The 11063-nt window shown below is 60.9% G+C and overlaps 1 protein-coding gene across 1 annotated transcript; it reads right to left on the reverse strand.

Annotated features, from left to right (window-relative positions):
- Positions 1 to 1707: 1707 nt before the first annotated feature.
- Positions 1708 to 10628, reverse strand: CSF1 (colony stimulating factor 1). Its single transcript, XM_064733180.1, is given in 11 exon segments — positions 1708 to 3067; positions 3334 to 3386; positions 3470 to 3525; positions 3906 to 4193; positions 4196 to 4352; positions 4354 to 4684; positions 5480 to 5657; positions 6948 to 7127; positions 7396 to 7458; positions 9174 to 9302; positions 10529 to 10628. Coding segments are annotated over 10 exon segments (1455 nt in total). The 5' UTR covers positions 10550 to 10628; the 3' UTR covers positions 1708 to 3067; position 3334.
- Between the last annotated feature and the right edge of the window lie 435 nt (positions 10629 to 11063).

The raw sequence follows: 11063 nt of genomic DNA on the forward strand, positions 1-11063 counted from the left end.
GGCAGAGCTCTCTGGGGGCGCCTGCCGGGGGTCTCAGCACAGCTGGGGGGGTCTACGAGTGCTTGGGAGGTTTTGGAACAACGGGATGAGCCTGAGGTGTCCCAGCCCTGCCAATGCCACAAGCAGCAGGGGTGTGGGGACACCGGTGACCACAGTTTGTGCCACTCCATGCCAGCCCACGCTTCAGGTCCTTGCTGATGCTTTCCCCTCCCACCATCCATCTTTTCCCTCAAACCCCCTGTTCTCATCCCATCAAAGCTCCTTTCTGCAGTGCCAAACCCACCCCATGAGGGACCCCCAGGTGCCCTCACCCTCCATGCCCCAGGATGGGGGGTTCTTTTCTACCCTCCCCTACAAGTGCTGAGGGACAGGGATGGAGCCCCATGGGGTTCCTGAGTGGGGGGCTGAGAGCAGGTTTTGCCCCCCAGATCAAAGGGGCTGGGGGTGGAAGGTGCCCAGGGCAGGGAATCACATCCTGTCCCCTCACAGGGTGGGGAAAAGGCCCCAGCTGGGAGCATGAGGAGCAGAGGGACCCTCCTGGCCTGCACCTGAGGGCAGAGAGACAGAGTTCAGCTTTTTTCCTGCATTTTCCAGCACACAGAGCAGCCAGAAAAGTCAGGGGTGAGGGACTGTGGGGTGTAGGTACAGAAGGGTTGGGGACCGGTGAAAAAATAAAATATGCCAGGCAGCCTGGCATGCTCTCACCTCTGCCCCCCAGCTCTGCCACAGCCTCAAGCTCCCATCATCCAGCTCCAGCCACCTTCTCTTGTCCAGCTGTGGAGGTGCCTGGGGCACCCTGGATCACCCTGGAGCATCCTGGAGCAGGCCAGGGACTCGCTGCCCTCAGCACCCCCAAATCTGGGCACGGTGCCCACCCCTAAGAGCAGCCTCTGGCCTCAAACACCCCCCAAATGTGACCATAATGACCGTGGCACGGATCCAGCAGGATATATATAGGTCCCACTTCCCTGGGAAGGGGATGTGGACCTGGGAAACCCCCGGCTGCTGCTGGGGAGAGGAAGGGCTGGGCTGAGTCAGCTCCCCTCGAGGAATCCTGTTTGTCAGCAAACAGGGCAGCAGCTCAACCCTGGCACTCGCAGAAGGCTCCCAAATCCCCTCCTGTCCTTGCCACCCCCTTGGATGAGCAATGGGGGTGTTCACCCTGCACTCCCCATGGGCTGGTAGGGACTAAAGGTGGTGTGGGAGCCCCAAGCATCCCCCTGGAGATGCTGGATGTGTGCAGGGGGAGCTGCAGGACGATGTGGGGCTCCCCTGCTCCTGGAAAGAAGGAAGGGAAGCAGGGGGAGCAGCAGGGGGGGAGGAAATGCCTCTTCCAGGACTGTCACTCGAAGCAAAGTGCTCCAGGAAACTTTGCTTCAAGTGTGTTTGCTTTAAACAGCTGCTTCCCAACCGTTCACACAGATTTTGGAGGGCCCCGGCACCAGAGTTGGTGCCTGGAGGTCTCAGCAATGCCAGCAGAGCTGGGGCAGGAAGGGCAGATAAATCCCTCTGCCCTCATTCCAGTGGCCATGAACTCCCACATGCATCCACAGAGAAGCAGGTCAGGGTAAAAATACCAGAACTCAACCCCAATCACCCCCTCAGGGACCCCAGGGCTGACACAGCTCAGTCCCCCCTTGCATCCCACACTTACACCAAACTACACCTCTCTGTTTATTAATAATATTAAATATACAAGTTGTTTTCCATTATTTTCTTTAAATAGACTTTTAAATGCCTTTGTATAAAATATTTCAGGATTTCATTGTATAAAAAAAAAAAAAAAACAACAAACCCATCCCAAAACCAACAAAAAAGCCCCAACCAAACAACAACAACGACAAAAAAAGGCAAAATAAATCCAACATGGGTAAAGGCAAGTTTTCTCCCCCAGGAGCAGCTCCTCCACAGTGTAAACTGGTGACTTACACCACCAGGAGTTTGGCCCCAGACTTCCTGCTGCATCAGGGCTTTTATCCTGATTTACACCAGTCCCTCGCCCAGGAACCCCCTCCTTCTGCCAGTCATAAATACACACACATATATATATATTTATATAAAAAAACCCTAATTAATAGTGATGCTTTCTTTAAAAACAGTTGGGTTTGTCCATATTTTCATCCTTCATATAAAAATAATGCTTGAAACTCCCAGAGCAGCGCAGGGGCCACGCTTCATCCGGGGCTGGAGGGAGCCGTTGGATTTTAGGGCATCTCCAGGGCTGGTGTGTCCCAAACCAGGCTCTTCCCAAAGCCCCAGGGTGCCCAGCTGGGACAGTTCCAGCTCTTACACCCACGTGGATCCCATCTTTCCCAGCCCCATTCCCTTCTCCAAAGCGCAGTCACCAAAGAAATGGAATCCCAGCGAGGCCAGCTCGTGGTGAGGACCCTGTGAGGGGCACACAGCCCCCCCCAGAACACTTGTGCAGAATAAAGACTTTCATCCACTCTACTAAAAAATAAAAAATAAGCCCTAACAACAGGAGGATGGGGAGGGGCTGGGATGGTGCCAAGGGTCACCCCAAACCCAGCCCCGTGCAGGGATGGGTGGGCTTTAAATATTCACAGTGTGAGGGTTTGAGTTGCAAGTCAGGGCTGGGGGTCCCCCCAGAATTCAGGATGCTCCAGTTGAAGCCTCAGGAAAGGCAGGGTGAAGAGGGGTGATGGGTGCTGCTCCAAACCCACTCTGCTGGGATGGGAGAAGAGCCAGAGGACTTGGGGAGCCAATTCCTTCCATCTTCATCCAGCTCTGGCCGTGTTCAAGTGGGATCAGCTCCATCACCCACATCCAGCACTCCATGGTCCCGCTCAGCACCGCAGCATCACACCAGCCTGCAGGCATGGCTCCAGCCCTTCTTCGCTTCCTGCTGCCCAGGGGTCCCACTCAGGGCACATCCCCCCATCCTTCTGTCCCTGCCAGGGAGTTTTTTGCAGTCTCTGGCCACGGGCACGGGGCGAGGGCAGAGGGAGTGTCAGCGTCACGGTGGGATCGCGGCGAGGCCGGCGCGTGCCAACCCTCCTTCCGTCCGCATCCGTCCCCCGAGCAGCTTCACATCCTGCCGGGGGCCCTGGGAAAAGGAGCAGAGAGATGAGCAGGAGCTGGGGCTCTGCCAGGGAGGGCAGCGTGGGGAGAAACACACGAAAACCACAGGAAAAAATACTATGTATATTAAGAAAGTGCCAGTAATGGATTAACGAGCTGCGAAACCACATGCTGGCAGCGCCGGGGCGCAGACCTGCTCCTGTCCGTGTCTTCCCGCCCAGAATTTCCCTGCCCATGGAAAGGTCAGCACCGATGGGAACACAATTTTGTCCTCACCCAGCCCCTGTTCACCTCAGAGATCCTGAGTCTCCAGCTCTGAACATTCCCTTGCTCCCTGCAGCGCCCTGTGACAGAAAGATGGGGGGGTTTAGGGCAGGGTCACCCAGAGTGGGGGTCCCCAAAGCCCCCCCATGAAGGTCACACCCACCTCCTCTCTGGCTCCTCGGGGTCGCAGCCTCCATCCTCCAGCGGCCGCTGCAGGACCTGTGTGGAGGGAGGGAAATGAGCCCTGGGGAAGGGGAGGAGGCTGCAGCAGCAGGGTGGCAAATCTCCCAAATAACATCCTCCCATCACACTGAACACCACCAATTAATTAAAATTTGTCCTCTAGTCACAAAATTATGGGGAGAAATGGGGCTTAACCCACACTAGCCAAGAGACAAGTGGGGAAGATGAGGCAAGAGGGAATCTTGGTGCCCGGGGCAGAGACGAGGTGGGGTCTTACCCCAAAATTATGGGGAAAATGGGGCTCAACCCACACTGGCCAGGAGACAAGTGGGGAAACTGAGGCAGGAGAGAATCTTGGTGCCCGGGGAAGATCTTACCCTGGATTTATACTTGTAGAAGAGGAGGTGGGGTCTTACCCTGGATTTATACTTGTAGAAGAGCAGCCCTCCCGTGGCCAGCAGGACGGCCACCACACTGGCCACCGTAATGTAGATGAGGGGCTCCTGGCGGCCCTCGCTGGCGGGCGGCTCCTTCCTGCGCTGCTCTGCGCCCAGAACAAAGGCAGAGTCAAAGCTGGGCCCGGCCCCGCCGCCATCCTCGGGGCCCCGCAGCCGGCTGAGCCCCCAGCCCCACGCCCTGGCCCTGTCCCTGCCCGGGGCTCGCAGCTCCGGGGCCATCCTGGAGAAGCGGAGCTGTGTGACCGCAGCCGCGGGGCGGATCCGGGCTGCGCCGGGCGATGCTGTCGGAGGGCTGGTCCTGAGCCCGCCGCGCTGCTCCGGGAGGATGGAGCCTCCCCACTGCTGGCCTGGATCCTGCGGCAGGTGCCCGGTGCCCCACTCCACCAGCTCTCCATCCCCGCGGAGGACGGGGATGTCACCCAGCGCCAGGCTCAGGGTCCCGGCCGGATCCTGGAGGGCTTCGGCACTGCTGCCTGGAGCTGTCTGCTTCATCCCGGGGGCCAGCGCTGTGTCACCTAGCCCGGCAGCCGGGACCTCCTCGGTCCCTGAGCCCCCGTCCGTGCTACTGGGGGGCTGAGATGGGGCCTCTAAGTCAGCGAGGGTGGCATGGAGGAGGCTGGAAGGGACCCGGGTGCTAGCGGGTGCCGTGTCCCTGCCAGCGGCAGCAGAGAGGGAGGGCTGGGTGGCAGAAGGGAGGGCAGGGGACAGGCAATTGCAGTCAGGATCTGTCCCCACACCTGAAAGAAGGAGAGAGAAGAGACAGCCTTGGGGTCACCAGCCTCCAAGAGGGGCACAGGCAGCAGATCTGAGGTCGGGGGCATTGTCCCCGTCCCTCCCCGCAGCCCCAGGCAAGCGGGTCAAACAGCCCCTCAAAAATGGGAGAGGCAGGGAACAGGCAGGAGCAGTGTGAGGGTGACAAGCAGTGGGTGGGATGAAGCAAACCCGAGTCACCGGGTCCCCTGAGCTGGTGGCAGTGCGTTAGTCGCAACTTGCAGGAGCCAGACAGCCACGTTTAAGGTCCCCACGGCACAAGGACATGGCAGAGCTCCGACATGGGGTGACACTGGGACATCTCCTCCATGCAAACACAGCACGGGCGCTCGCGGAAGCGCAGACGGCAACACAGGGCTCCTCCAGCCCGGCAGCAACACTCGCCCCGAAGGCTTGGCCATGGGAAACTGAGGCACGAGGCAGCTGAAGTGACACAGCCAAGGTCATGCAGCGTGTTGGTGGCACAGCAGTCCCTCCATTTCTCTGTTATGCTCTGAGATCGAGCCCGATGCCTCCTTGGTCCCCCTCACATCTCTCCCTTGCCTTGTTCCAGCAGGATTTAGCCCAAATCCCACCTTCAAATGGCAGCCAGCCCCTTCTCCCCCGACACTGATGCAGAGCTCGCTGACACAGGAAAGGGGACAAGGTGGACACGTGCCACACCCACAGACACACGACTCTTAAGGTGCTCCATGCAGTGAGCCCAAGCCCCCCAGACTGGCACAGGTTTAATGGGCAGAGGCCAAGCCTTGGCATCTCACCTGGTGAGGATCCAGCCTTCTTGGGTCCCAGGCACACCCTGCGATAGACTCGGCTGCAATCCTTCGCAAAAGTCTCCTGTTCCTCCAGCAGGCGCTTGATGTCCTGGAAGAAATCCTTCACCAGCACCAGCATCTCGTAGGGGGACGTAGTGAACTCCTTGAAGCACATCTGTGAGAGCTGGAGGAGGCACCAGGCTCAGCATCACCTCCATGACCGCCCAGTGTCACCCCCACAGATACCACAGCGCTCCCAAGGCAGGACTTGCTGGTTCCTCGTGGCTCCATGTCCATGCACAGCCCAGCTCTGCTCTGCTCCACAGCCCTGCCACACACCCACCCCAGGACACTCTGCATGTCCCATTGCACCCCAGAATACTCTGCTCATCCCATTGCACCCCAGGACACTCTGCTCATCCCATTGCACCCCAGGACACTCTGCTCATCCCATTGCACCCCAGGACACTCTGCTCATCCCATTGCACCCCAAGATGCTCTGCACATCCCATTGCAGCCCAAGATTGTGGACATCCCATTGCAGCCCAAGATGCTCTGCACATCCCATTGTACCCCAGGATGTTCTGGACACCCCATTTCACCCCAGGATATTTTGGAACTCCCTTTTACCCCAGCATGCTCTGGACATCCCATTGCACTGCAGGACCTTCTGCACATCCCATTGCACCTCAGAATGCTCTGCTCATCCCATTGCATCCCAGCATCCTCTGGACAACCCATTGCACCCCAAGATGCTCTGCTCATTCCATTTCACCCCAGGACACTCTGGACATCCCATTGCACCCCAAGATGCTCTGGACACTCCATTGCAGCCCAAGATGCTCTGCTCGTTCCATTGCACCCCAGGATGCTCTAGACATCCCATTGCACCCCAGGATGCTCTGTTCATCCCATTTCATCCCAAGATGTTCTGGACATCCCAATGCACCCCAGGACACTCTGGACACCTCATTTCAACCCAGGGCACTCTGGACACCCCATTTCACCCCAGGATGTTTTGGAATTCCATTTTACCCCAGCATGCTCTGGACATCCCATTGCACTGCAGGACCTTCTGCACATCCCATTGCACCTCAGAATGCTCTGCACATCCCATTGCACCCCAGAACACTCTGGACACCTCATTTCAACAGGGCACTCTGGACACCCCATTTCACCCCAAGATGCTCTGCACATGCCATTGCACCCCAGGACACTCTGCACAGCCCATTTCACCCCAGAATGCTCTGCACATCCCATTGCACCCCAGGACACTCTGCACAGCCCATTTCACCCCAGAATGCTCTGGAATTCTATTTTACCCCAGCATTCTGGATATCCCAGCATTCTGGATATCCCATTTCACCCAGCATGCTCTGGACACCCCATTTCACCCCAGAATGCTCTGCACATCCCATTGCACCTCAGGATGAGGACCCAGGCCCAAAGCCCCACCAGGCTAGGGTCACCGTACCATTCTCTCCTCATCATCCTCCTCCCTGATGCAGGGGTCCATGTTGTCATCGATGCTTTTGTACATCCTGCGCACCGTCTCCATCTTCTTGGCATTGGGTGAATTCTCCTTGAACTCTGTTCTCTCTAGGATCTTGCCCATCAGGGGAAAAGCAGCTTTCACATAGCAGGTGGAGTCATTCTGCAAGGACACAGTGACAAAAAGTGACAGTGGTTACCGGATGGGCGTCCCACTCTGCCTGGGGGAAACTGAGGCACAGAGGCCCCAAATGCCTTCCTACAATCCCACAGGGTTCCCAAAGTGGGACCTGGAAGCCACCTGGCCTAGCAGGCTGGGTCCCTCCTACAAAGGGAGATGAGAGGGGAGGCTTGGGATCTGGGGACCTCCCACCCTGCCCCAGCCAGCCCTAATGCCTGTCCCCTGCTGTCCCCAGCAAGAAACCACTCACCAACTGCATCTTGTCAATGAACTTGAAGGAGACCCTGCCCGGGTGCTGCATCTGGGTGTCAGCCTGGAAGGACAAAGCAGGATGTCACCCACATCCCCAGGGACAGTGCTGAGCCACAGATATGCCATGCTGTGGGCATGGGGTGCCTGAGACCCCCAAATGCACAGAGCTAGGACGACTTTGCTCCCATTCCTGCTTCATCCCATCCCACCCCACACTCCTCCTCCTAAGGTTGTTGCAGTGGCAGGAGTGAGCTCAGGATTCCTGCTCCCATCAGGATGTTGTACTTCCAAATTCACGGACCTTCTCCTGCCTTTCCCTGCCTGCTCCCACCCCGCCTCTCTTCCTCCTCCTCCTCTTCCTGCCAGCGCCACAGCAGAGCCCAGCCCTGCTTAATTTTCCTCGGCTCTCTCCCGCACCACTCTCTCCTCTAAATCCAGGCTGCAAAAGAGCATCGTGCGGTGCAGGAGGTGGCCGTGACACCAGGGTCACACATTCCCCGGCATCACACAGCGCCGGGGTCCCACCCGCAGCGCTGCTGGCCGCCCATGCCACGACCCTTTCCAATGGCAGGAAAAACCCACCCGAACCAAACGTTCTCCCTCCGGGCTGCCATCCCAGGCTGGAAAGGCGAGGGCTGGCAGAATTGCGGGCCGGCAATTCTCCTCCTAGCCTGGGATGCCGTCCCGGAAACAATTGCTCCATTATCCTGCAGGCGCTGGAGCGAGGGCCAGCTCCTCCATCGGCGAGGAGAGGGCTGCAATCCCCGGCAGGAAAACCACATCTTCCATTCAAACCTGCTCCGTCCCCTTTCTCCCACAGCCGCGGACTCAGTTTTAATCCCTGGGCGGAGAGCAAAGGCTCCGGGATGTGCTGTGCAGACAGAGCTCGGGCAGAGGAAGCCGAGCTCGCCCACAGCAAAGCTCCTGGCCCCGCAGCTCGGTGGTTAAAGAGGAAGAGGTGAAGCGAACCCCGACACGGCGGTTACACCGAGCTCGGAGCAGCTCTCGGGGGCTCGGAGGCGCCGCTCCCGTCCCTGGCCCGCACACCCCTCTTGCAGCAAGGCAGAATTTAATCTGCGACAACCCTGCAAATCCCTGCGTGCCCCCGATTCCCGCTTCTCCCCTGAACATCCGCGTGATTCCCCGCTCGGAGGTGAGCCAAGGGCCACGGAGACAGAGATATGGCCCCGGCAGCTGGATCGGCTGGGGCAGGGCTGGCCGTGCTGCGGGGCTGCTGCCAGCGCCCAGAGCGGCCCACGGGCTGGGCGGGATGCCGGCCCCATCGCCCGGCTCCATCGCCCGGCCGGGCCCCCCTCGCTGCCTGCCACCCACCCACAGCCCCGTTGCCAGCCCAGCTTCCAGGCAAGCAGCTGGACTCAGGAATGCAGCCGGATTCCTCTGCTTAACCCCTGCGCAGCCGCCCAAAAAAGCGCAGCAGCCCGCAGCGCCGGCCCCTCCGCTGCTTCCCCCGCGCCCCTGCACCCATCCAGCCTCACTCCTGTCCCCCTCCCGGCCTCGCTCCTGCTTGTGTCTCCTCTTATTCCTCCTGGTGTCACTTTTCCACGGCCATCCTTGATAAAGGCACGATATCTGTCACCCCCGGTGCCCATTTGTCCCTTGTGCCCAGGGATGCTCGGCTCCTGGGTACCATCCCTTCACTAGGGCAAATGAAAATCGCCCCATTTCCTTATTTCAGCACTAAAAAAGAGCTGCTTCGTGCCCGTCTGGCCCCAAATGAGCCCCCATCTCACGGCACAGCCCCGGCAGGGCACTCACCAGCTCCTCCAGCTCGGCCAGGTGCCTCTCGGTGATGATCTGCTCGCAGTAGCTGTTCTGCTCCGTCTCATGGATGCGGAGCAGGAGGAGGAGGAGGGACAGCAGCAGGGAGCAGCGGAGCAGGCACACCTGAGCACGACACGGGGAGAGTTTGAAGCAGGGATAACCCACACACATGCGCCAAGCCCCCTGCCCCTCTCCACCACCCCGCAGCGTGACCACCTCTGTGGTAGCCGGGACTTGGCCACGGTCCAGCAGGATAATCCCACTGTGGTCCTCCAACCCCGAGCCTATCCCCATCCTGCTATTTTTAGGAGCTCCAGGTCAGCAGGGAATTTCCCAAGGCCCGGTGACACAAGCCTGGATGTGGCTCTTGGCCACCTCCACATTCCCGATCCAACCCCTCTCCCCTCTCCGCACCATTTCTCCGTCTCTCCTGCAAATCTCCTCCTCCGCCCTGGCTCTCCAGAGCCTATCTGACACACTGACCCACCCATCCCCAAAAATCCTCTTCCCACCCTCCAGACCCCCCCAGCTGCACCCGCCGGGCTCTTTCCATGCAGCAGCTCTGGCCTTGTCCCAAATTTCCCTCCCAGTCCCCCTGCAAAGAAGCGGGGAGGCCCCGATCGGTGGCGGGACCCCGGTGAGAAGCGGGGCTTGTCCCAGCTCCAGGACTCCCGAGGAGGGGGCGGCGGGGACCCTGGGGTGGGGGCGCACCCCCGGCTCCCGGGGCACCGGCAGGGAGAGGGTGCCTGGGTGATGGGTGGGGGGGAATTTCCCTTGGATGATATCCAGGAATCCTCCTCCCCTCTTGTGAAACTCCAAGATGCCGCCCGGGCCACCGCCGAGATGTGGCCACGGCTGAACGGAGCCTCACCCCGCCGGGAACGGGGCTGGGGACGGGGCTGGAGCCGGGAACGGGGCTGGGGACGGGGCTGGAGCCGGGACGGGGCCGGAGCCGGGCTGGGGGTTGGAGCCTCATCGCGCAGGTCCGGTAATGGAGCCGGGGCTGCAGCATCCCCCCGCCGCGGACGGGGCTGGGGCCGGGGCTGAAACCGGGGCCTCCCCACGCCGGCGCTGGGAATGGTGACCGGGCTGCAGGCGGGAACCGGGAACCGGGAACAGGGAACCGGGAAGCGGGGCTGGAGCCGCCGCTTCGCCCCGCGGCTCCGGGGCTGCCACCGCCAACCGAGGCGGGGCTGGAGCATCCCCCGCCGGGAGCGGGACCCCCGGAGGAGGGGACCCGCCATGGGGGCACGGGGACACCGGGGGCCGCCGCTCCCGCACAGGTGGCAGCGGGGGCCGGGTTGAGGGGGGGTCTCCGCGGCCGCGGGGAGCGGGAGGGGCCGCCGTACCTTGGCTCCGAGGCGGGGCATGGGGGCTGCCGTGGGACCGGGGCCGGGCGGAGCGGGCGAGACAGCGGCAGCGGCGGGGCCGAGCGGGGCCGGGCTGAGCCGCCGCCGCGGCCGCGCTCCCCTTTATAGCGCCGCGGCAGCATGTGGTTTATGAGAAAGCACTTGGCCAGCCGCCAGGCCCCGCGGGGCCCGAGCCGGGCCAGCACCGGGAGGGCACCGAGCGGCACCGGCCGGAGCTGCTGGGTCCCATCTGCACCGCTCGGGTCCGATCGGAACCCCGCGGGTCGGGCTGGATCCGATCGGAACCGCGCGGGTCGTTCAGAGGGTTGGACTCGGCATTGGTGGGCTCGGATCGGCGCCGTTTGGGTCAGGCTGGAACCGCTCGGTTATGATGGGATGGGCTCGGGTTTCCCGGAATTGGATCGGCTCGGCTCGGCTCGGCCCGGGGCACCGCGTGTGTGAGCCCCCGTTACCACAAACACACACGGTGTGCTCACCTGGGCACACACACACATCTGCACAGATGAGCCCGGGA

The sequence above is a fragment of the Zonotrichia leucophrys genome, chromosome 26, assembly GCF_028769735.1.
Source record: "Zonotrichia leucophrys gambelii isolate GWCS_2022_RI chromosome 26, RI_Zleu_2.0, whole genome shotgun sequence".
In the NCBI taxonomy this organism is placed as follows: Eukaryota; Metazoa; Chordata; class Aves; order Passeriformes; family Passerellidae; genus Zonotrichia; species Zonotrichia leucophrys.